The following is a 25,524-nucleotide window of genomic DNA, read 5'->3' as shown; positions in this document are numbered from 1 at the left end:
TACACTTTAACAACTTTTGTCATGGATGTGTAAGAACTTTTGCGGAAAACAATGCACATCTATCACATTCAAAGGGCATTTTCGGTTCTTCACTTATTTAGGGCATGTAGTGCTTTACATAATAAGAGATGGCATTTTTCAAATTATTCATAAGAGAAAGGGCACTTTAAATTTCGCCTCAAAATATAATATAGTATGTAAGTTAATTATATCAATATACTGTGTTATGATATCAATATAAATAATTTATACTATATTAAATTATATAACTCAATATACTGTGTTATGATATCAATAATATACTGTGTTATGATATCAATATAAATAATTTATACTATGTTAAATTATATAACTTACATACTATATTATATTTTATTCACTCTTATATCATTTGATGATATTTATATTCTCATACTTGTATGCATTCATGTAATATATAGTAAATTATATAGATGTTATAAGTTACACCTGATGGGTGTTAATTTACATTGATATCATTAATAATAAATGTATTACTTTTTTGTTTATTTGTGATATATTTTAATGAAACAATAGGGCCGAATGGCCCTATTCAACATACAACATCAAATTTTGTCCACCATTTGAAAAAACATAAATTTTGGCCATTTTTTGTATGTCATGACTATTCTACCCTTTTCTTTCTCTCCTATCTTTTTCTCATCTCCTTCTCTCTCCCTCTCCAGCGACTACGCGGCAGCGGCACCGAGCTTGGAGAATTCGTCGGAGCTCTCGCGGTGGTGGTGGAGGAGATCATCCCCCTCTCTCTCTCTCCAGCGGCTGTCGCTCTCTCCTTTCTCTTTCTCATCTCCCTCTCTCTCTCCTCTCTCTTTCTCATCTCCCTCTCTCTCTCTCCAGCGCGCGGCGGCGGCAGATCTGGTCTGATGAGGTGGCGGTGGAGGATCTGATCTGATCGTTGCGCCGCCTCCTCCATCGGCAGATCTGATCTCCGCCTCCTTCGATTTCAGCCATGGCAGATCTGATCTGATATGTGTGCTGCACGTATGGCACTTATGGCACTATTAGTGCCATAAGTGCACACTTCCCCCTAGGGTTTAGATATTCCGGCCATTTAGGGTTTTGATTATCCATTTGAGGTTTAGATGTTCCATTTAGGGTTTAGATGTTCCATTTAGGGTTTAAATGATGTTGTTTCTGTATTTGTGCTGCACGTATGGCACTTATGGCACTATTAGTGCCATAAGTGCCCAAAATGATTATTTTACTTGGTTTTATTTTGGATTTCCGTTGGCACTTATGACACTATTAATCCAAAATAAAACCAAAGTAAAATCTTGGCACTTATGGCACTAATAGTGCCATAAGTGCCTAACCCGACCCGGCACGCGACCCGCGTGCCTGATCCTACCCGGTCCGCCTCATTAAGGGTAAAAACATCCAAATCAATAAAAATGGCCAAAATTTGTGTTTTTTCAATGTGTGGCCATAAATTATGTTTTATGCTTCATTTTGGCTACTTTAAAATTTTACTCATACCTTAATTATTATGTCATTATTACATTTGTTAAATATTATTCATTATCTAAATATATTTTAAATAAATAAGTTATCAATTTTGTACCGTATTGAATTTTTTCGATTTCGGTAATACCGATTATTTTGGTATACCGTTAAAGTGCGGTATACCGAAATTCGGTAAGGTATACCCAAATAAAGGTATGGTAAAAGTTTTGTATATTCTCGATACCGTACTTAAGGTATACCGAATTAAGGTATACCGTAGGTAAATATAAGATAAATGTATGAATTTTCTCCATACCGAAGATAAAGGTAAGACATAAAGTATAGTCGATTTAATAAGGTATACCGTACTGTTCCACCCCTAATCCCACCCTCACCCAAAAATACATTAACAATTATTTGAACGTGGAGTAAACGTAGTACTCCCTCCGTCCCACCATTTTAGTTCCCTCCCACTTTTCACACATATTAAGAAAATGCATTTAATTTTTATATTTTTATCTTTTATACCCATATTTATTATTTTCACACATACTTTTCACATTTAAGTGAAGCATTAAATAAAGTTAATTTAGTAAAAACATTATTTTTATATAGTATTAATTAGAAAAGTGGACTATCTTTTTGGGACATCTCAAAATGGAATAAGGGACTAAAATGATGGCACAGAGGGAGTATTATACAATCTGGTTTTGTCCATCTTTAATCTAGTCTTGGCCCCAAAAACAGGGGTTTAGCGAACGACCATGCCGTGGTTGAGGGCAACGGTGATTGCATCTACTTTGCCTCTCTACTTCCCACCTAAACTCCTCCGCCGTAATTGCCCCACTCTCCGCCGCTTTCTCTCTCTGTCCTCTCCCAAACCCCTGCCACTCTTTTCCACTCTGAGGCCGCTCTGTTCTACCTCCGCCGCCGTAGAGTCGGGAACCTTATCTTTTTCATCAGTTTCTTCCGCCGCCATTGAACCCTGCTACTTATCGTGTTCATTTCCAGAAAAGAAACCTCTCAAAGTTGCTGTTCTCCTCAGCGGCGGCGTAGACAGCAGCGTCGCTCTCCGCCTACTCCACGCCGCTGGCCATTCCTGCACCGCCTTCTACCTCAAGATCTGGTTCCAAGTTCGTGTGACCTCCATTTGTTATGATATTTATTTATATTAGCGAATTCACGATACCCACGCTAATTCAATCCAATAGTCAGTTATTCGTGTTAGTTGTGGGTTAATTTGTCATCAATTTTGTGTATTTCTCATGATTTTTTTTTTTTACATCATGATATTTGCATGATATTTATACGACATTGGGAAATATGACATTTTAAGCTCAGGTCTGTAGAGGGCATGGTGATAAAGAACGCCATAAGGAGCTGCAATTGTGTGATTTCATAATCTGTTATTCCTTTGTTTCTTCTGAATGGTTAGACCTAGGATCTTCTAGGGAGGAATGGGGTAATGAGTGACTATTCTCTCTACCGAGCTTTGAGTTATGGCTCTTGACTTTAGGAAGGGATGGAATAGGACCCAAACTATGTGATTGAATAAATCCTTCTCTATCTATTGCAGGTAAAGGGCTCCTTCCTTCTCCCCTTCTTCAAACTCTGGTTCGTATTTTTCATTGAGAAATGTCTGAGGCTTGCCGTGGTTTTCGTCGTATTTATAGTACGTCATTGCAGTTAGTAGGTTATCTATAGGGGTGGCTGAGCTATTTGGATCTCGGCTTGATAAGAGCTTGTTTAAGCTCATTTAGTAAATGAACCAAGCTTGTGCATTGTAGTATTCGGCTCGTGAGCTCATGACAAGCTCATTAAGTGAGTTAGCTTGAAATATAAAATTATTAACTAGATACAATTATATTGCTATGCAATAATTAGTTATAATTGTATTAGTTTCTAATTATCTTTATTTATTCTAAGAAAATAATGAATATATTATGTCGTTGTGGATAAATAATTTATTTTTAGAAGAAATTTTTTGAACATATATCTAAATCTAGAAAGCTCTATTAAACTAAAATAAGCTTTTGAACCTCAAAGTATTCGGTAACCAAAGCCAGAGGCTCGGCTCGTTAATAAATGAACCAAGCTTGAGCATGACATTATTCGGCTCAGCTCGGTTTGATTGCGCCCCTAGTTATCAATTGAAATAATCAAATAAGTCATAATTGATGCTTCAAGCTGGGCAGAATCTTTTCTCTAGCATCTGTTCACTAGATTTTTTTATAAATTATATCTTCATCCAATTATGGCTAATTAGCCAAGCCGCTAAAAGCTATTTTGGTCCTGGCTTGAGCAAAATCTTGTTTTAGGATTGATCATTATTCTTAACGAGCTGATGGAACTAGATTTTCTAACTTTAAAATTTTATCAAGCCTAGCTTGATCGTGAACTTGCTTGCTTATATGTTCATGAGGCTATCACTGTGCTCGAGCTCAAACTCGGTTCGTTAATAAGCTTCCAAACCCGTTTGCGATCTTGAACTTTATCTCCAGCTCAACTTGTTTGTTATCTTTCCATTTCACATGCCTAATAAACTTATTGCCATCAGGTTATATGCTTAATAATAACCTTCAGCTCAAACTCAACTATATGCGTAACTAGCATGGCTCGATCTAGGTTCATATAAGTTGATAAATGAGTCATTTACAAGCAGAGCTTGATCCTCTAGCAAGTTTAACAATTTAATATGAGCCAAGATCATAACTTTAAAACTCACAATCAAGCTTGTACCTATGTATAGTTAAAACGATTTAAGCCCCCATCTGTTCTTTTTCTGGTTTACATCTCTACACTCTATTGCCCTTGGGGACACTTATAAGGTTCTTAAGGTTTTTGGATTTTCTGTAACCAGGCCATACCTTGGGCTATTTATTATGAGTTTGTCATGCTTGTGCTAGTGTATCCATGCAGGATTCTGTTAATTGAGACTATGCGACTAAATTCACTATTTCAATTCCTTTGTGTAAATGCATTATACTATTGTCTATTTGTCATGCTTCTAAAAGAAATTGTAAGTTCGACTTATTGTGAGATATTATTTTTATTCTAGGAAGACTTTGAGAACTTCTGGTCTGAGTGCCCATGGGAAGAAGATTTGAGATATGCAAAAGCCGTTTGTGATCAGGTTATGTTTCTGTACATTTGATTTATATGTTGGCCATAGTATGTGGATAATCCTTCCCTTCTTTCTTATTAGTTTGCACCTTTTGACTCTTCTTGAGCTCACAAATATTTGGTATTTTAGCCCTGAACAATTACAACAATTGGAATGGCTAACTAATACCCATTTTTTTCATATTTGCTGTAAAGACTAAAGAGATATACATGTATCCCAAAAGACTAAAATAAAGGTGCATTAAGAACAGTAATAATTTTTCAGATCACACAATGGTGTATATTGGAGTAGATAATGAAAGTAATAAAGGATTCCCAAATCAGTTCTTGGCACTTCCTTGTGGCAAATGCATTCCTACTGGCATTGGGTGGGCATTCTATGAATATGATCATCTTCCCCGCAATCATAGCTAGATACATCACATTTTTTGTTTAATGCAAATAGAGGTCCTTTGTCAAATCCAGTATATTGTAATCATTACCTACCAGTTGTCATTTAAAATCAAAATAATATTACTAAATTTTATGTGGTTTATTGCAGGTTGATGTACCTCTGGAAGTTGTCCATTTGACGGATGAATACTGGAATAATGTGGTGAATACTTTGTTTTTCTTTCCATTTGTTCAGATTTTTTTGAGGCTAATCAATATGCTTGTTACTGTCAATAAGCCACTCCCAATTTCCACCAATCAGTCAGTCAATCCCATACTTGCAATGGTGAAGTTGTTTTTTTCCCAGTTATGGGCTTCATTGTTTAGTTCTATAGTTAACTCTTCTCATATCACTGCCAGCAACTTTAAGAAATTACATGTGCTTTCTTTTCTTTTAATTTCTGAGCTAATTATCTTTCACCATGTGCACATATTATAGGGGATTTATTTTGAGAGACTGAAGAATCTTAGATGCGGACGAAAATCTCCTGAGTTTATATGCTTTTCCCTTATGTTCTTAAGTTTGTGTTATGTATGGGATGTGATACGTATACACTGGAGAAGGCCAGATACTATATCTCCACTATCCGTCCGCAGTGGGTCCTGCTTTGTCCTTATTTTTATCCGTACTACTTGGTACGAGTATAGTCCACTAGCTCCTGAGAAAGGGAATAATACATGAAAGTTTCTTTTTCAGGTGTCCTACATAATAGATGAGTATCGATATGGCCGGACTCCAAACCCAGATGTCCTCTGTAATACAAGAGTAAAATTCGGTCTGTTTTCAAAACAGCCTTATTCATGTTCCTTCCACTTGTTATTAAATAGTTAATAAATGGTTTGGTCATTGGTTCGGTCGTAGGTGCATTCGTGGATGCCATAAGTGGTATGTCATTTGATTACATTGCCTCTGGACATTATGCAATGGTTGTTCACCCAGATAGTGCTAATAAAGATGAGCCATCTGCTTTGAGATTGTCAAAAGATATGGTACATTAAGTGGTAACACAAGTATTTTACCTTTTAGTTCAATATGATTTGAAACTACTGGTGTCAGTTTCTTAATGGTGTTTAAGTAGTCAGTAGTCTCATAACATACCTACATTATGTGTCAGGTTAAGGATCAAACATACTTTCTTTCACATCTTTTACAGTCACAGCTTAAAGGACTTATCTTCCCTCTTGGATGCATCCAAAAGGTCAGGTTGGAATTTTATGTGGCCATATGAAGACGTGTGTACCATTTAAAAAAAAAAAAAAAAAAAAAGATGTGTGTACCATTTTGTTTTCTCTAGCAGCTGTACTGTGATTCCAAAATAGAGTTCCATGGATTAGTTTCTCTCTATACTTCACCTTTATATTTTGCAATAGTACTTGACTCCTTTTCTTTGATCCTTTAGGAAGAAGTGCGTCGGCTTGCCAAAATATTTGGATTACCCAACCAAGATAGAAAGGATTCACAAGGAATATGCTTTCTAGGAAAGGTAGTTTTACCGACATTGCAGAAATCTATGAAGATGATGCATGGGCGTTCAGATTGTTGTCTAAAGACTTGATTTTTGCTTGAGATTTATCATTTATGAATCACCACCAACTCTTCCAAATTTTGGCCATCTGGCCTGCCACAAGACTTATATGTTAGGAACTTTTTTGAGTATTTCAAAATTCTGCATTGTGAACATTCCTGTGCACTTGGCTACAGATCAAGTTCAGCGAATTTGTTGCTAGACACATTGGAGAGGAGGAAGGTGTGATACTAGAAGCTGAGACAGGATATTTCCTCGGGAATCACCGGGGATTTTGGTTCTATACAATTGGCCAACGTCAAGGGTTACGTCTTCCTGGTGGACCTTGGTAAGCAATCTCCTTAAGTTCTCACTGCTGGTACATGCTTGTTAAGTTGTTTCAATCTTCTTTAGTTAGTGCACTTAATTTCTTAAATGCCACTCTTTCTCCTTTTGAATATACTAGTAAGACTCTCGAACATTTTAATTGCTTGCTACCCAGGTACGTTGTGGAAAAAGATGTTGAAAATAATGTAGTATTTGTATCAAGAAACTATTTTTCAGTTGACAAAAGAAGACGCCAATTTCGTGTTGGGTCCTTGAGATGGTTTAGTGGTTCTCCTCCAAGGCAGATAACTCAAATTCAGTGCAAGGTATTTATTTCTGTCTGTATTTATAAACTATGTTGAAATACCCTCACATAGGAAGCCAAAGTCTCATTCAATTATAAAGGTGAAGTATAACTTTTTGTTCTTTTGGTTGATATCATTGTTGTTATTATTGCTTCTCTTGCTGTTGTAGGGTGTTTTCACTACAATCTACAGAATAGTTTCTTTGCAGGAAATACTTGATGCTTTTGAAGTGTTTCATATTGAGAAAGAGTTTTCATGACCTTTGTTATTGAAATAATGAGTTTCTCCTCAAGGCATGGAGCTAGTTCACTATTTAAATTCAGTTGCTCAAATTGAAATCTTGTAAGATGCTAAATTTATTGCGGGGAAAACGATATAATCCTGTTGAAGGCTCTTTTTGTGGCCGGTATTACCTATATACGCATTCTTTTTAACCTTAAGACTAATTTAGTAATCACTGAATCTCAACCCCTTTTCAGGTTAGGCATGGGCCTAAGCTATACAGTTGTGATTTGGCTATAGAAGTTGATGGAGATGGCCATGCAATCGGCGTTGTCAAATTGTCCGAAGACGATCAAGGTCTGGCAGCCGGACAGTTTGCTGCCTTCTACCAGGAGTCAACTTGTATTGGATCTGGTGTGATCTTGGAGTCGTGGGATGATCAGGGCTTTCCCGTTTGTGCCAAGGCTCTAGAGATTGCAAAAACGAAAGATAAGTCGAAGCTTGGGAAGCCAATAAAGATAAAAGTCGCAGAACATAGTAAGAAAGAGGAGGAACCTAATAATCATCAGTCAAACAGCTGCCCACAATGAAACATTGGCATCTCAAATGAGGTCCAATCATGCGCTAAATGGATATGCAACCATTCTTGGATGAGTCTTTGACGGTTTTGTAGATCAGCATAGTGCATCATGTGTTTATATTACTCGAATGTGTTGTGAAAAACAGAGCATTGGAGATGTAACTTTATGTTAGGAGTACTTTTTTTGCTTCTGTGTCGAATGTATATTCTTATATTTGAACGCACTAAGCGTCGAATAGTCGAAATTGTGCTAGCTACTAAACTAGCATTCTCGTTACAAGGCTGGAAAAGGGTAGGGTATGAATTATAGAGTCAAAATATCGAAATAGCTTTAAAGTATTGTTTCGCTCTTGATGCATGTGAACTACGGTAGGAGGTTAATGCACAAGATTGAGGTCCTGAGTTTGAGTCCTTCATCGTACGGTTTTTAAAATTTATTTATTTACTTATATAATTTATCAAAAAAAAAAATTACGATTAAGAAGCTACTAAACTAGCATTCTCATTACAAGATTGGAAAGGGTAAGGTATGAATTATAGAGTTAATATATCGAAATAGCTATAAAGTATTCTATCTCTGTCCTAACTTTTAGTATCCATTTGAGAGTGATACGATTTTTAATAAAGTGATTGAGTGTTTTGTGAGTGGAATAAAGGTCCTACATTTTATGTGAGTGTTAAAATAATTAAAGTGGAGCAAGGGTCTAACCTACTTTTACTAAAAATAGAAATGAATACTAAAATGTGGGACAACCAAAAAATGAAAATTGGATACTAAAAGATGGAACGAATGAAGTATTTTTTTGCCCTTGATCCATGTGAACTAGTCTTAATTTATGATTAAAAGGCTTTGTGATTGTGAACATAAGGTAAAATAAGATCAATTAACTACTAAGAATTTTTTATTGTGAATTGTAAGCAAAATGAAGAAGCTTTATGATTGTGAATTGAAGGTAAAATAAGGTCAAGTAACTACTAAGAACTTTTTGGTTGTGAATTGTAGGTAAAATAAAGTGTATTCACAATTCAGAAACATTTTACATCGTGAATTATAGGTAAAACAAGGCTAATTCACGATTAAGGAGCTCCACGGCTGCCACCTCGACTATTTTCTCTCGTTCCCTCAACCAATCGCAGCGTTGCCTCGCCGCCGCCATCTCTACGTCTCTCTCTCTCCACTAACTATGTCTTCTTCTTTCTCATATCGACCGAATGGCATGCATGGGGAAAAGGCAGCGATGATGATAGGAGATGGAAGAGTGACTAAGCATGTATGTTTTCTACAGCGATACATGGCTATTTTCTTTCCGTAGTTTGTGTGTGCCGGCGGTGAAATGATTGGAGATGAGGCCTCTCATCGACCATGGTTGGATTGGAGAAAAAGATGAATAGACTTTGCTTAAATGCAAATAAGATTTTTGATAAAATTAAATAAGATTTTTCTTGATAGCAAATAACAATCAAGATACTATATTCATCTTTCATCAAGTCGAGAAAATGAAGGCAAAAGTAAGCGAGAGAGTGGCAGAGGAGCGGCGGTGGAGACTCATTTTCCAAATGGGAAGAGAGCCGGTGGCGGTGAAGGTGATGGAGAAGAGAGAGGCCGCGATGAAGATGTCTTCAAAGCTATGTTGCGCAGGTGCGAGGGGGCGGGGATACGGATTTTCAAAAATTATAGGGTGCGATTTGTGAATGATACGTCTGTTATATTTATATATTTTTATTATATTTGACCAATCAAATTGAAAAACGAAAGAACATTTATAAATTAAATATTACATTGCAAATATAAGTCAAAGTAAAAGTTTCAATAATTGCAAAAGAGCCCAAAAATAATGAAAAAAAAAATTACATTGCAAATATAAGTCAAAGTAAAAATTTCAATAAATTGCATGTAAAAGTTTCAAATTGCAGACAAATATAACTCAAAAATTACAAAAGAGCCCAAAAATAATTGAAAAAATTGCAAAAGAGCCCAAAACGCACCCTATTCGTGGGTGCGCGCACCCGATTCGCGAATCCCTTTTTTTTTTTTTTGGAGGATTCGCTACCTGGCAAATCCCGTGCGAATCCCACGCGAATCGCACCCGCACCCTGCACGTATCCGATACTGCATTGTGCTATTTTTTGAAGAATCCGTGCATCATAGCTTCAAAGTAGAGTCCATGAAGATGATTGTGAGAGGGGGTGGGGGGAGAGAGGGTTGAAAGAGATGGAGAAGAAAGAAAAAGCAATGAGGGCATGGGATAGGAATCGGGGGCCGGTGGTGTTCTAGTAGGTTTTTTTAGGACGATTACAAATATCATATTAAATATTTTATCTTATTATAGTAGCTACAGTGGGGCTTGACCGAGAGGCTCAAGTTGGCCCTCGGTGAGCCCTGCCCCATTGCCGAGCCCCAAGCTCGATGGATGGAGCCGAGCACGAGAGAGGATGGGAAAGGCGCGTATGCACACATCATTGAAAAAAGTCAATTTAAAATTTAAAATTTAACCATCTGTTTAGCCATTTTTTTTAAAAAAAAAATCAGCTATTTGTTCAACGACACTCTCATTTTTTTTTTCTAAAATTCTTCTATAAATATCTACTCACTTCATTAAATTTTCATATTAAATTCATTCTATTCTCTTCTCCTACTTCATCTTTTTGGAAAAATATCACTTTATGTCCCCATTGTTGGGAATCTTGTGGAATATCCTAATCCTTGTTTTGATGATACCAAAATTCATAGGTCTTAATTGTAATAGACTAGAACAATTTTTGAACTCAAGTGTTAGAGTTCGTTTCTAGTTTAGTATGCGGTTCGGAAGACTGAAGACTGAAGAACGAAGGACTGAAGACTGAAGATACCAACTGAAGTATCAGTTGAAGAATCAGTTTGGAACTGATTACTTAATGCGTGCCACAGACTGATACTAAAGTCAAGTATCAGTTGATCATTCTTCCTCGGAGTGATCTTCCAACGTTCTAAGGAAGCCACGTACTCACAAGAGTACAACCGCATTAAATGCAGAGATCTCAGGATCTTATCTCTGCAGAGGTCATTCCTATTTGGTGGTTACTTTATCAGAGACGTCACATCTTCTGTCCCTCAAGAGAGCCGTTTCGACCAGACAAGGAACCTCGAAGATTGAAGCCTCAGCCCAAATTCGAATTGCTCTCCAACGGAAGAAATCTTGAAGACGCTCTACGCCAACGGATCTATTCAAGAGTTCTCCTACAAATAGCGCTCGAGGATCAACTTCAATCTTCACCGATTCAACGACATAAGCCGAAGCTCTGCCGAAATTGCTACTCAGCCTAAAGCTTAACATCCCCAAGGCTTGAATCGAAGAAGAGAATTCCAAAGCCAAAATCAGTCACTGCTGATTACATATATTCTCTTAGACCTTAGGCAAACATCTGTTTACCCAGAAGCTAAAGGTCAAACTTGCTTCAAAGAACTTGTTCTTTGTAAGTATAGTTGGCACTCGTTCAAACCTCCCCCCATAAGAGTGTTTTGAGTGATTCGGAGGTCAGAAGAGTTTTCTGTCTCTGAGAGTCTTAGCATGGGTTGTGCTAAGCAAGAGAAATCCGACGCGAGTGAAGCGTGGGTACTGAAGAAGGGTTTTCTTCAGTGGTACGGTTGTGTGCACCCGGCAAGCACACGGTTCGGTTTGCAGTGCACCTGTTAAGCACTTGCGGAGTGGATTGTTGGTCTGATCAACCAACCGTGGATGTAGAAAAGGGTTTTTCCGAACCACGTAATGAGACTACTTCGTCGAACGGATTTGGGATGAAATGTAACCCTAGCGAAACCCTTCCGCCATGATCACGACGGAGAGATCCCTGCCGGCGGTTCCGCCGCCCCCCATGATAAATCAAGACTTAACCTACCGATTGTCTCAACAAACTTCACGCCAAATTCTACCTCTGCGCCAACGAGTTCAGGTCATCACTCTCAAATGTCGAGTCTCCGTCTGTTGGCGTCCACTATGGCCGCTGACTCCATCACCGGCTCTCTCATAGTCGACGACATTCTCTTTCCGGAAACGGCTTTGTCTGCGCCACCTGATTCAGCGCCGCCGTCGCTTGAAACTAGGGTTTCTGCAGAATTCTCCCCACCGTTTCAACACTAGGAGGCTGGGGCTCTTCCGACTGTCGCCCTTCACTCGAAGGTTTCCGCTGCTGATTTACAGCAGCTGCCATCTTCGACTTCTGCAAATCCTAGCGCTGCTAGGGTTCTTGATGCACAAGCCGAGATTTTTAGTTCCGTAGATGCACCAATTGTTTCGTCTGCTGCCAACTCTAGTGCGATTAGGGCTCTCACCGAGTCCTCCCAGAGGGTGTTGACTGGACATCGGACCGATCATGTGCCGGTTACAACCGTTTCGTCGAGAATCTTGGAGAAGTCAAGACTCAACAAAGCCGGGGTGCTTTTCCCGGAGTCTTCGGCCCCACCGAAACATCCTAATGTTAAACAGTCCTTCGCTGATACTGTCAAGACTAAGGCTGGCCGCCCGGCAGATGTTCCAGCTCACGATTTTACTGTTCTCAAACCAACGATCTTTAATGACAAACCTTGCCTTGTTCTGTCTGAAGCTTTTCATCAACGGCAGGTGCGACGGTTCAATCACGCGCTTCATGGGAGGATTATACTTCGCAAAGGGGATCATCCTAGATTCGCCGCTGATCTTCATGATGAGCTCAACCTTGTTTGGCGGCTGAACTTGACTTGGCAGATCATCCCCCTCGGGAAGGGGTACTTCACCTTCAAATTCTCTTCGTCGGAGGATTTAGCGATTGCTTTTGCTAAAGCAACGTGGAAATTACGAACAGGTATTCTCCACTTGCAGGCTTGGGTCCCTAATTTTGATCCATACAAGGCCACTTCCTCCCTTTCCCAGGTTTGGATTCGTATATTCAATCTCCCCCATGAATATTGGCACCCGGAAGTGCTCTCCGGCATTGCTAGGCAAGTTGGTGCTCCTATTATTGTCGATGGTTTATCTGCGCATGCCTCCGTTGGTCATTTTGCTAGAGTTTTGGTTGAGATGGATGTTTCTGGTGCCATTCCGGATTTTATGGATGTGAGATGTGGTGATCGTGTTTTTGAGCTTGAATTTGGTTACGAGGATCTCCCTCACTTTTGTCATACTTGCAATGTGGTTGGACATGCTACTAACAATTGCAGGTGGTCTGATTCTAACAAAGCTAACGCGGGACCGGACCCAGTGGAAAAATCAGATTGGAGACAGGTTGGGCAACATAAGCAGAAGGAAGGGGACACTCACGCCCCTCATGATAAGGATGCTCGTGTTTCTCTTTTGCCGCAGAGGGACACTCATTCAAATCCTTTTGCGGTTTTGGATGATTTGAATATTGCTGATTCTCTGGTCAATGACCCGAATATTGTTCCAGAGCGACATGACACGCAGCCTTTGCCTAAGGGGCCGTTTGAGGATCATGCTCACTCCTCGGAGTCCCTTTCACCTCGGCAACCATCTCCCTCTTCTGCGGTGATTCTCCATCAGGTAGGGGTGAGCAAAAAATCCGAAACCGAATAACCGAACCGATCCAAACCGAAATTTTAAAATATGGTTCGGTTTTTTCGGTTTTTCGGTTCAGTTCGGTTTTTTTTTCCATAAAATTTTGATTTTTCGGTTCGGTTCGGATTTTTTAAAACCGAACAAAACCGAAAAACCGAATTATATTTATAATATATATATAAATATATATATATATATATATAATGTTTTAATTATAATTTTATAATATCTAACTTCTAATATTTTTTTAATTTAATAGTTTTTTTTTGGAATTTTCGGTTTTTTTCCGAAAATTTCGGTTTTTTCGGTTTTTTTTTTCGAAAATTTCGGTTTTCTTCGGATTAATTCGATTTTTCGGTTCGGTTCGGTTTTAATTATAAAAATTTCGGTTAATTTGGTTCGGTTTGTTCGGTTAATTCGGTTCGGTTCGGTTTTTTTTTAAACCGAACGAAAATATGGTTTGGTTTGGTTTTAGCAAAAACCGAACCATATAACCGAATGCTCACCCCTACCATCAGGTCCTACCTGAGGCCCAACCTGGGTCTTCTCTTGGTCCGAATCAGCATGAGCCCTCGGATGGGAAACTTCTTCCGACGGTTGATCTAGCTTTGATGGACTAGCCAGGAACGGCGATGATGGAGGATTCTCCCATACCTCGCGGCCGTGGGCGTCCAAAGGGTACTACCAAGAAGGGGAGGGTTTCCGATTCCTCTATAAAGCACCGGCTCCGGCGTATAATCAAGAATGGTATGGAGATGAGTAAGAGTCGTGCGGATGGCGCCGTTTTGCAGGGCACATGAGCAGATATTGTCTCTTCATCGCCGGTGGAATTCTTGAATAAAGTACAGCAGGCTCAGGATGGAGGTGCGATTCTACAAAATTTTGTGATTCATTCTTCTTCCGACGCCGCTCGAGCTATGTCGGCGGTGGTTTCTAAAAGATGGGGAGATATGTTGGACGACGACGACTCTTTGGATGAGGATGAATCTCTAAATATTTTCTCTTAGTTTGGTTTGTTTGTTTTTTCGTTTACCCGTGGTTTCTCGCGGGTGTTTACGCCTGCTTTTGTTTTGACTCTTGTCTTTCTTTTTTTCCTTTTAATAAAATTTCTATTTCAGCAGATTACATACATTCTCTTAGACCTTAGGCAAACCTCTGTTTACACAGAAGCCAAGGTCAAACTTGCTACAAAGAACTTGTTCTTTGCAGTATAGTTGGCACTCGTTCAAACCTCCTTCCCAAAGAAAGATTTGAGTGTTTTGAGTGATTCGGAGGTCAGAAGGGTTTTCTGTCTCTGAGAGTCTTAGTGCGGGTTGTGCTAAGCAAGAGAAATCCGACACGAGTGAAGCGTGGATACTGAAGAAGGGTTTTCTTCAGTGGTACGGTTGTGTGCCCCCGAACCACGTAAAAGTCTCTGTGTTGTTTATCGCTTTCAGTTTTATATTCCTACTTGTGTTGTTTCAATTGATAAACTGAATACTGATAACGGCAAAGAGAAACCTAAGACCAACAACGTGCTCTACCGAGACTATTGCGAAACTAAGTTTAATTTCCGCTGCGTATGATATCAGTCTGACTGATCTATCTTTTGATAGTCAGGAAGAGTGTTATCATCTCTGTTTTAGCAAACTCGACTAAAGCTCATAAGTGCATCAGTTAAGTTACAGTAGCTTAACTGATAACTCCTTACTGAAGAGCATTCAGTATCAGTCGTCAACCATGTTTGGTCAAAACTGTTTTCAGTCAACAGGTGTCTTTGTTTGCGTGTAAAGTTTCGTTTAGATCTTTATCTTGAGATCCCTCTGATTGAGGATTTTTGTGAAAATAGCCCATAGGTGTATTCCCCCCCATACACCTATTCGAGACCCCCCGGGACCTAACACCCATCGTTTTAGCGAATTCTAAAAAATATCCTAACTTTATGATATTATCAAATTGATATCTAACCTATCACATTTTGATTGTCTCCTGTAAAAAAATTCGACTGCTGAAAATTGTCATGGAATGCAGGAGTTCCTACATGGCTTGCCTATGTGGACGTTAAAAAATAAAAAAAATACTACAATAATTTGGTATTTATGTTTTCTTCTCCATCATGCCTCATTCCCCGGCTAAGGGCGTCGCGGTGAACCACCAACACCACCACACTCTCTCAATATCCCCCTCTACTTCCTATCTATCTCTAACCTCTCCCGCCAGATTACGACAGACCTGTGTTTCTCGCGTCGGATTTTCGGCTTGTTCGAGTTTGAGTTTCGTCTAGGTTTTCTCCCACCGATTTGAGCAACGGCTCGATGATGTCGGTGGACGAGGTCTTCTCAACGACAGATCTGACCGATGAAGTAGTCATCGCATCTGCAGAGGCCGTGGAGGAGTTGCGCTGCACCATTTTTGGATCTGTGCGCTGGCGAATCCCCAAGTGCAAGTGCGAGAGGCAGAGGTCCGAAATACTCACACTGGAAAGCTAGATCCATGTCACCTCTATACACTACAGAGGAGTATGAGTGGCAAGGCGGCTTCAACGCTAGCGCCGGTGCCGGAGACAGGGTGAGGGAGGCGAAGGAGATCAATGAGTCGGCTGAGACGACGTTGTCCTGCTCAGTGTCGTGAAGGCACTAAAAAAAGTAGATATTTCTCAAGGATTTTCTGCACCGGAGCAAGAGCGAAGGGAGAACGAGCAACAAGGAGAGGTTCTGTCGGCGATCTCGTTCTCTCAGGTGAAGGAGAGGAAGAAGACGACCTCGTTGTAGGCGATGTCGCCATCTTCGTCACGCGACGAAAAGAAAGGCGGAGTTGTGTTTTTTTATTTTAAAATATAATATAACCGATGATTCATGTAGATTAATAAGTACACGCATGCAATCTATATAGGAACTCTGATATTACACATCAATTTTCGAGAGGCGAATTTTTTTTAAGGCACACAATCAAAATTTTTGTGATAGGTTGGGTATCAATTTGATAATATCGTAAATTTAGGACAATTTTTAGAATTCGCTAAAACGATGGGATATAAAGTGACATTTTCCCTATTTTTTTTAATAGAAATATGTTACTATCTTTTTTCAACTTTTCTACTCATGAGGCCGGTCATGAGGCTCCGACCGTTGATTCTGACGAAGAAATATTCGAACTTGTAAGCACGTTTATGAAATTTTTATAATTTTTGAATTTAAATTTGATGATATTTTAAATTTTAATTTTTAATAATATTTATTTTAATCTTAAAAATACATTATTTTTACAAAATAAAATTAAAATGAGTAAATATCATGAAAACCCCTGAAGTATATCCGCTTTATCAAAAATATCCTGAAAATTTTAAAATGTTCTCTAAACCCTCAAACTATCAGTTTTTTATAAAATATATCCCGCATCTATTTTTCGGTCACCAGAAACGTGATGTGGCTCGCTGGATGCCACAATGTAATTTATTTTCTATTTTTTTCAAATTCAATGGCAAAAACGACGTCGTTTCGTACCATATCATTAAAAAAAATCCACTCTAAACTTTAAAATTCACTTCTGTCGTGTTTGAAATTCACGCTAATAACATAAAATTAGGACTAAACACGATAGAAGAATAACTTCTATCGTATTAGCGTGAATTTCAACCACGATAAAAGTGAATTTTAAATTTTATAGTGAATTTGTTTAAATGATATGGTACGAAATGAAGTCGTTTTTGCATGTCATTTTAAAAAAAAATGAATATAAATTATATTGTGGTATCCGGTGAGCCACATCATGTTTCTGGTGACCGAAAAATAGATATGAGATATATTTGATATAAATATGATAGTTTGAGGGTTTAGAGAACATTTTAAAAGTTTCAGGATATTTTTGATAAATTGGGTATAATTCGGGGGTTTTCATGATATTTACCCAATTAAAATCTATAAAATACCTTATAGAGCCCCCGTTTAAAAGGGTCGACTCTAAGGTGGGGCCACCTCTATAGAGGCTCCAAGGGACTCTCCAATATACTTGCTCTTATGCCACATAGATGCGGCTGTGGACGGAAGTGTACCTCAAATATACTACTATAAAGTAAGTGTTACACACAACTTGTTGGTATATAAAGCCAAATGCAAGCTAACGGTGTACCTCTTCCCGCCACTAAACCAGACCGCCGAGATCCACCACTAAATTTACTCGCATATATCTTGCTCAAATATTCAAAATTCCTTTAATATTTGTTATTCCAAGCCTCAAATCAATCCCTTCTCTCCCATTGGTCTTCTCTCCAACCTCAAAAACAATCTTAAAAATGGCATTAACAGTCAAACCTCCGGGCTTCCATTTACTACCCAACAAAACCCACCGCCGCCACGTCCGCATTCCGGTGCTCTGCCGCCGTGCCACCGACGACGCATGTCCGGCGGCGAAGCGGCGGGACGTGCTCATCACTCCCCTGCTGGCCGTGGGAGCGTACGCGCTCCACTCAGCGGTGGCCAAGGCGGTAGAAGCTCCGGCGAAGGAGGAGGTGATAAACTCGAGGATTTACGACGCGACGGCGATAGGAGAGCCGCTGGCGCTGGGGAAGGACAAGAGAAAGGCGTGGGAGAAGATGATGAAGGCGCGGATCGTGTATTTGGGCGAGGCGGAGCAAGTCCCTACGCGAGACGATAAAGAGGTGGAGCTGGAGATCGTCAAGAGCTTGAGGAAGAGATGCCTTCAAGTTGAGAGGCCCATGTCTTTGGCATTGGAGGCTATTCCTTCTGATTTGCAGGACCACCTTAATCGCTATATGGATCCAAGGTTTCATTTCTCTTGCCTTTTCATCATCAATAAATTCATGCTTTAATCGTCAATTCATCATATTTTACCTATAATTTTATAATCACGAAGCTCTTTAATTATGAATTGATCAAATTTAGCCTACAATTCACAACCACAAAGCTTCTTAATCATGAATTGATTGTATTTTGCCTGATATTCAAATTAGAAGCCTTTTACTCATGAATAGGTTAATTAATCCACGTAAAGTAAGGATAAAGCAGCATTTTAAGCCAAAAAATGACTATCTTTTTAGACTCTTATCCATTAGACTACAACATAATACTAATGACTATCTTTTTAGAGGCATGCAACACCTTATAATAGCCTATGATATATAGTATAATTAAGAAATCATAGCCAAAACATGAAAATAATACTCATTTTTTTGTGTTAAAATGATATATATTAACACCCTTAATTACACAACAAATTCGATGATTACATAAATAAATTCATGCATGTATGAATTACAACAATCTACATGCATTTATTCTATTACATAATTTGTGTAACAATGTTATTTAAAATATTTACGAATTTACAATTTTGTGTAACAATGTCATTTACGATGTTATATGATTCTTTACATGAAAAATTCATGTAAATAGTAAGGGCAAAATAATAACATAGATTACTATTTTCATATGTTTATCTATATATATAGCAAGAATTTATTTTTACCGAGTGACATGGAATAGAATGGCCTATATATAATTAACTCTTTCTTTTTGTCATTTTTTTTTAATTTGATGGCTATCTTTTATCTTTATCATAAGTTAACAAATGGATATTTTGATGTATTTATTCACAATTGCACTTTTGTTCCCTGCAATAGTCTCATACGTACTTACTAATATTCGGTCTTTAAATTAAGTAGCTACTACAACAAAAACAGTGATAGACAACCGTTTGTGGCATGAAAATTAATCAGTATTTGTGGAAGCTGGGCATTGTGGTAGTGTCTGAAAAAGAGGTAGCTTTTGGCAGGAGCAATGCAGAGGCCCTAAAGTCTTTACTAACACATTGGCCGTCGCAGCGGTGGCAAGAATACGAGCCTCTACTCACTTACTGCCGCGATAATGGAGTTCGACTTATTGCATGCGGCCTTCCACTTCAGGTAGCTAGGTTTATATCTTTCTTTCTTTTTTTGTGAATTCTCTCCATCACAAGAATATTAAAACTACATGGTTATCTAGCATAATACCCATTGGACTTATTTTATTTTATTTCTTAGAGAGGAGGAGTGGTAAGATTTGAACTTGAAAAAACATATATATAGAACTCTAATATCTTAAATGATAAAGATGCTTTTCCTTCAATTAATAAGTTGATGTTTGAGTGTCATGATTCGTTTCACGTCTATTAAGTATAGGCTGATTGTTGTGGTTTATAACAACTTATGAGTTATGAATATATGATATTGTATATAGCCTTTAAATGAATTAATAGGTACTAGATATATCAATAATACGAGTATTCTGTACTGGTGACCACTCGAAAAAAAACTTCAAGGTTAAGCGTGCTTGACTCAGAGCACAAGTAAGATGGGTGACCGACTGGGAAGTTCGTCTAACTTATCCAATACTGTATAAATACGAAAATAAATTGTGGATATACAATAAAATAAAAAATAAAATAATTACTGCCGGCAACAGCCGCCGCTAATTCAATGCCGCCGTCGGTAATGTTCACCGGACGGCGATGCCGTTCAACGACGACAAATGGCGGCGGCGGCACCGCCGTTAATTGCCGGCGGTGGCTAGCCGTCGAGGTTTTTACCGTCGAGGTTTTTGCCAGCGGCGGCTCGCCGTCGGTAACGCCGCCTGCAAGGCGATTACTAACCGCCGTCCTCCGATTACCAACGGCATTTGCCGCCGGTAATTGCGTGTTTTTGTAGTGTTAGGTATTCTCTCCTTAATAGCCTAGCTTTTGAGGGATGAGTTCTACTTAGGGTATTGTAACATCGAGTCACCGCAGGAGAAAAAGGGGAAACCATATATTATTGATTTCGTCGGTAAAATCAAATATTTCGTCGGTAAGGAGAAATTCTGTCGGTGTCTGGCATGTTTTCTTGTAGTGATGATATTTGTATATGACTAATCTATTAAGAAGGTATTTGGCTAAGCTTATTTTAAAGAGTTATCAAAGTCAATTAATAAAATATACATTTTGCTATTGTAAGAACGATAAAAATAGTTACTGTTATAGTTTATCCTTATAATTATACTAATCAACCATAATTAAAAATCATAGAACTTATTAATCATGAATTGACCTTATTTTGCCTATAATTTACTAACCACAAAATTTTAATTGTGGATTAATTAAGGCTAGCTCACATAATTCCCGTGACTGTGAGTTATGGCAAATAATACTTTAAACCAAAAAATAATTACTATTTTAAATTTTATTTTTTTGATGTTTGTGACTATGTTTGATCTTTATAATAACATTAAGTGGTTGTCTTATAGATCCTACGAACAATTCAAAGTGAAGGAGTTGGAGGGCTGTCGAAAGGTGATCGTAAGAAGTATGCTCCGCCTGCTGGGTCGGGCTTCATCACAGGCTTCCCTTCCATCTCAAGGCGCACTTCATCATCGTCGTCGTCTCTTGATATAAATTTCTCGAGCCCGCCAGCGCCGTACGAGCCGAGCTCGTACCTCTCCATACAAGCGAGAGTGGTGGAGGACTACTCCATGTCTCAGACCATCTTACAGGCCGTGGCAGAAGGTGGGAGCAACGGCATGCTGGTGGTGGTGACGGGCGCTGGGCACGTGGCGTACGGGTCGAGAGGGACGGGTCTGCCGGCAAGAATCTCGAGAAAGATGCAGAAGAAAAATCAAGTGGTGATATTGCTTGACCCGGAGCGGCAGTATATTAGGAGGGAGGGCGAAGTCCCTGTTGCGGATTTCTTGTGGTATTCGGCTGCGAGGCCGTGCAGTAGAAACTGCTTCGATCGTGCTGAGATTGCTCGAGTCATGAATGCTGCTGGAACCAGGAGAGAAGCCTTGCCTCAGGTCACTCGCTCTCTTTAATTTCTCAACCAATCCTTAATTTATTATCACAATTTATAAACCGTACCATACGTGTCAAAAATAAAAATTAGTAAATATTTTAGAAATATTTAAGACCTCGATTATATGTAATATAATTACACCAGCTAATTATATTAATCCAAATTGTGATCATTAATCAGGACCTTCAAAATGGACTGGATCGTGGTCTAGTGTCCCCTGAAGTACTGCAGAATTTCTTCGATCTAGAGAGATATCCTCTCATCTCCGAACTCACACACCGCTTCCAGGTAACGCACCTCGTTCTCTTCAACTCCATTTTTGTCAAGGATGGTTTAGAATTCATCACTATATTTTGCCTAGCCACAATTTAACTCAAATTAATTAATGTTTATGAACAGGGTTTCAGAGAAAGATTACTGGCAGATCCGAAATTTCTACACAGGTTGGCCATAGAAGAATCCATATCAATCAGCACAACCCTGATAGCTCAATACCAAAAGCGCAAAGACAAATTCATGGAAGAGCTGGACTACGTTGTGACCGATACGCTAAGGGGAATCGTAGTGGATTTCTTCACGGTGTGGCTCCCGGCGCCCACGCTGTCGTTCCTCCCCGTGGCCGACAGCATCCCCGACAGCTTAGAAACCCTCCTGGGCTCCATCCCCGACAACGCCTTCCAGAAAAATCCAGTTGGAAGGAACTGGAACTTCAATCATAGGATTGCATCCGTAGTGTTTGGCGGCCTCAAGCTGGCTGCTGTCGGATTTGTTTCCAGCATTGGCGCTGTCGCCTCGTCCAACATTCTCTACGCGCTTCGGAAGCTTCTCAATCCCACCCTTGCTGGGATGGAAGGGAACAAACGCTCGCCTATACTCAAATCAGCGCTCGTCTATTGCACTTTTCTTGGAACATCAGCGAATCTGCGATATCAGGTACACTACAATTCCCTTTTAACTTTAATTTTCTTCCATTTCTACTTGCCCGAATATGTAGATTAATAATTTTGATATTGTAACACAATAATTTCTCAAAAGATTGTTTATACTCCTTCCATCCTGAAAAATAATCCTAAAAAGAGTGACACATATTTTAATAACAATGATTGAGTATATTGTGAGCGAAGATAATATTAATAATGATAATTAATTGTATTCTAAGTGAAAAATGAGCATATCATCCGGTAGAATATGTAAATAAGTTAATATACTCTATCCGTTCACCAAGAATGTAGCACAATTACCCAACTTTCTCCTTTTACTCAATTCAACTACAAACACTCATTTCTACTTTAACACACATCTACTAATTATTTTTTTTAAATTCGTGTCTACCAAAAATGTTATTCCCTTCATCCCACTATTGTTGTTCCACTTTTCTATTTGGGTCATCCCACTATTGTTGTCTCATTTCCATATAAGGTAATAAATAATCCTTCAAAAAATGTTGGTCCTACCACTTTTTATCACTTTACACTTTTTCTTAATTATCGTGCTCAAAAGTTTTGGGACAACAATAATGGGATGAAGGAAGTACATTCTTGATTGACAGAGGGAGTACCAGTTTTTACCGACACTTCAAAAGAAAAAAATTAAGACTATTTTTTCTAGGACAGAGAGAGTATTATTTTATGTTCTGATCAACATCATAAATTAATAATTAATCTCCTAAAATTACAAAAACAACATTAGAATAACTTAGTAAAATATAAATTTATTACTTATTTACTTTCTATTGAAAATAAAATCAAAATGAATTTTATTTCTAACTTTTCTCGTGAAATTCATTGAATATAAAATGCCTATTTTAATTAATAAATTTTTAAATTATAAGTTAACTTAATACCTCTTTAACTAATTAAATTGTTTTTGTACAGTTTATTGCAGGAATAGTGGAGCATCGTGTTTCGGACGAGTTCTCTGACCAGCCATTGCTTGTAAACGTGATCTCATTTGTGGCTCGAACATTAAACTCCTACTGGGGAACGCAGGTTAGGAACAACATTCACCTCTCCATTAACTTATATATATGCATGGATTTCAGCTTAATTTGTCTTTTAATTAGATTAAGCAGTGTGTAGGATCCTTTGGTGCTAGGATTTCGGTTTGTTTGATTGAGATAATGCTGCTGATTTTATTTTTTTCCCCTTCTTGGAAGCTATTTTTGAGATGCGGTTTTGGAGAGAGTTTTAATTTTCAAGGGTGTTTAGTTGAGCTTATAAGCTCTTTAAAACAATTTAGTTATTTAAGAGTTTATAAGTTTTTGAAAAGTATTTGATAAAATAAGTTTTCACCGAATGTAAAAGCATGCTAGATATGTTCAGCTCTTAATACATTTGATCAAGTTAATTTTGTATGATCGCTGCAGCAATGGATAGATCTGGCAAGGTACACAGGGCTGCAGGCTAGTAAGAAGGAAGAATTATCATTTCAACCGGCTCCAGATGCGTCCAATTCTGCTGCAATGGAGTGTAAAATCTTAGAAGATACCAACATTGATGAAGCCAACACGCAGTAGACTTTATATCTTTGGTAACTATATTGAGAGAAATGTTTTGCAGATTGCATAGTTTCTCTCAAAGTTTTGGCAACCTCATAGTGTACAGATGGTTTAAATCGCTCGGAAATGGAGACCACACACCACGGCAATACTTTCATTGAATCTTAATTAAACGAAGTGCGTACTGTTTACATAATTGTTTAGTTACTAATCATCATTTCTCTAGCTTCCGGTGATATTACAAAAACCATGCGTTAGATATATGATACTTGTTTCAGCATAAAATTATACTCTCTCCGTCTATTAATTCATGACCAATTTTTTTCATTTTGATCTATTCATAAAAAATAGACTCATTCCATTTTTGGTAAGTTTACTCCATATCACTATTAGAAATTCACTCATACATAACGGAGTTGCTCCGTTATCTATGCCTTCTAAAACTATGTTATATATAATAGTGTTATGTATAATGTGCTCATAAATAACGAAAAAAAAATATTTATCTAAATTATACTCCCGCCGTCCCACTAAACATGACTCACTTCTTTTCGGCATGGGGATTAAGAAGGAAGTGTAAATTGAATAAAAGCGGAAGGGCCCACAATTTTTCAAGAGTTAAATAGGATGACCCAAAATGGATAGTGGGTCATATTTAACCCATAACCGTATTGCCAATTTCCACTTCATGAGCACGTCATATTGCCAACCCATAATCCACAATCTCTTGCCTTGCAAGAATACAAGTCGAAGTCCTTTTAAGAACCGATCAACCTTCTGATCTTCAGTAATCACGAGTAGCATAGCGTGCCAGTTGGTTGAATCTTCTTTCGTAATCCATGATTGACATGGTTTCTTGTTTGAGGTCCAAGAACTCCGTTTGCTTTTGATTACGGTATGAGCGTGGAACTTCAGTCATTCCATTCTTGTAAAACTTCCACCAATGACCAACGTCCTCGGTTGTTGGAAATAGATAGCTTGCTTGGGTGTATTACAAATGAAATGGAAAATATAGAAAATCAGATTACTAAGAACAAAATTGAATTAAAATTACAAGAATAAGAACCCATAGAACAATAGAGCCGAGTCGAGGATAATCCTCTATCTGCAAGACTAGATACACGCTGGTAGTGCTCAAGGTTTGGCATGTCGTCTCCAAAGATAAAACAACTTCGTCTCGTGGGTAGCAGCACCACAAACCAACGAGCTCCAGTGAACTAGAACGAGGCGAGAACAGAACTCAACTGTGAAATGCAAAGAGTGCGTATGAGATGTTTGTGTGCATAAAATTAATTTGCAAGTGTAGAATGATGCATGGTGGGTTGTCTTATTTATAGGCACAGTCCACCCATAGGGCAGCTGACGAAAGCGTCGTTTGGACTCTTCACACAAATAATTTTATAATTTCCTATTGCCCACGACGGGCGTAGCCAGCAGAGGTATATGGTCAATCCCAGTAGGAGTTGGTGTAGCTTGTCTCTTTGTCACGGTAACCAAAGAAAAAGGTAAAATGGTGGATTTGTCATCCTAGTCTCGAGAGACTTGGTCTCAAGGGACAGTAACTTGGTCAAGAGGACAACAGAGAAAAGTAAACTGAAATATTAAATAAGAAAGTGATTAGTATAAAAAGGTAATCTACCTCGATCAGTCCTTGGTCAAGATACTCACTACAATGCGTGTCTACCAGTTATAAACCACTAATGCCATGTGCCCCTTTGTCACTTG

At 38.5% G+C, this 25,524-nt stretch overlaps 2 protein-coding genes across 2 annotated transcripts; both read left to right on the top strand.

The window, feature by feature from the left end:
• Positions 1–1,878: 1,878 nt before the first annotated feature.
• On the top strand, positions 1,879–8,167 carry LOC131020072 (uncharacterized). Its single transcript, XM_057948727.1, has 11 exons — positions 1,879–1,919; positions 2,172–2,615; positions 4,541–4,615; positions 5,147–5,200; positions 5,735–5,813; positions 5,900–6,027; positions 6,153–6,236; positions 6,438–6,521; positions 6,740–6,891; positions 7,045–7,195; positions 7,654–8,167. Exons 2-11 carry the CDS (start codon positions 2,247–2,249, stop codon positions 7,984–7,986), a joined length of 1,509 nt encoding a protein of 502 aa, XP_057804710.1. The 5' UTR covers positions 1,879–1,919; positions 2,172–2,246; the 3' UTR covers positions 7,987–8,167.
• A 9,420-nt stretch (positions 8,168–17,587) lies between these two features.
• LOC131020070 (protein RETICULATA-RELATED 6, chloroplastic-like) lies at positions 17,588–23,972 on the top strand. The gene is made up of 7 exons (XM_057948726.1): positions 17,588–18,265; positions 19,274–19,403; positions 20,758–21,303; positions 21,483–21,590; positions 21,702–22,235; positions 23,177–23,290; positions 23,668–23,972. The coding sequence occupies exons 1-7, from the start codon at positions 17,775–17,777 to the stop codon at positions 23,815–23,817; spliced, it is 2,073 nt and encodes a 690-aa protein (XP_057804709.1). The 5' UTR covers positions 17,588–17,774; the 3' UTR covers positions 23,818–23,972.
• Positions 23,973–25,524: the final 1,552 nt, after the last annotated feature.

The sequence above is a fragment of the Salvia miltiorrhiza genome, chromosome 4, assembly GCF_028751815.1.
Source record: "Salvia miltiorrhiza cultivar Shanhuang (shh) chromosome 4, IMPLAD_Smil_shh, whole genome shotgun sequence".
Lineage (NCBI taxonomy): Eukaryota > Viridiplantae > Streptophyta > Magnoliopsida > Lamiales > Lamiaceae > Salvia > Salvia miltiorrhiza.
Note: the sequence above shows the minus strand (reverse complement) of the source record. Positions and strands in the feature narration are given on the sequence as shown.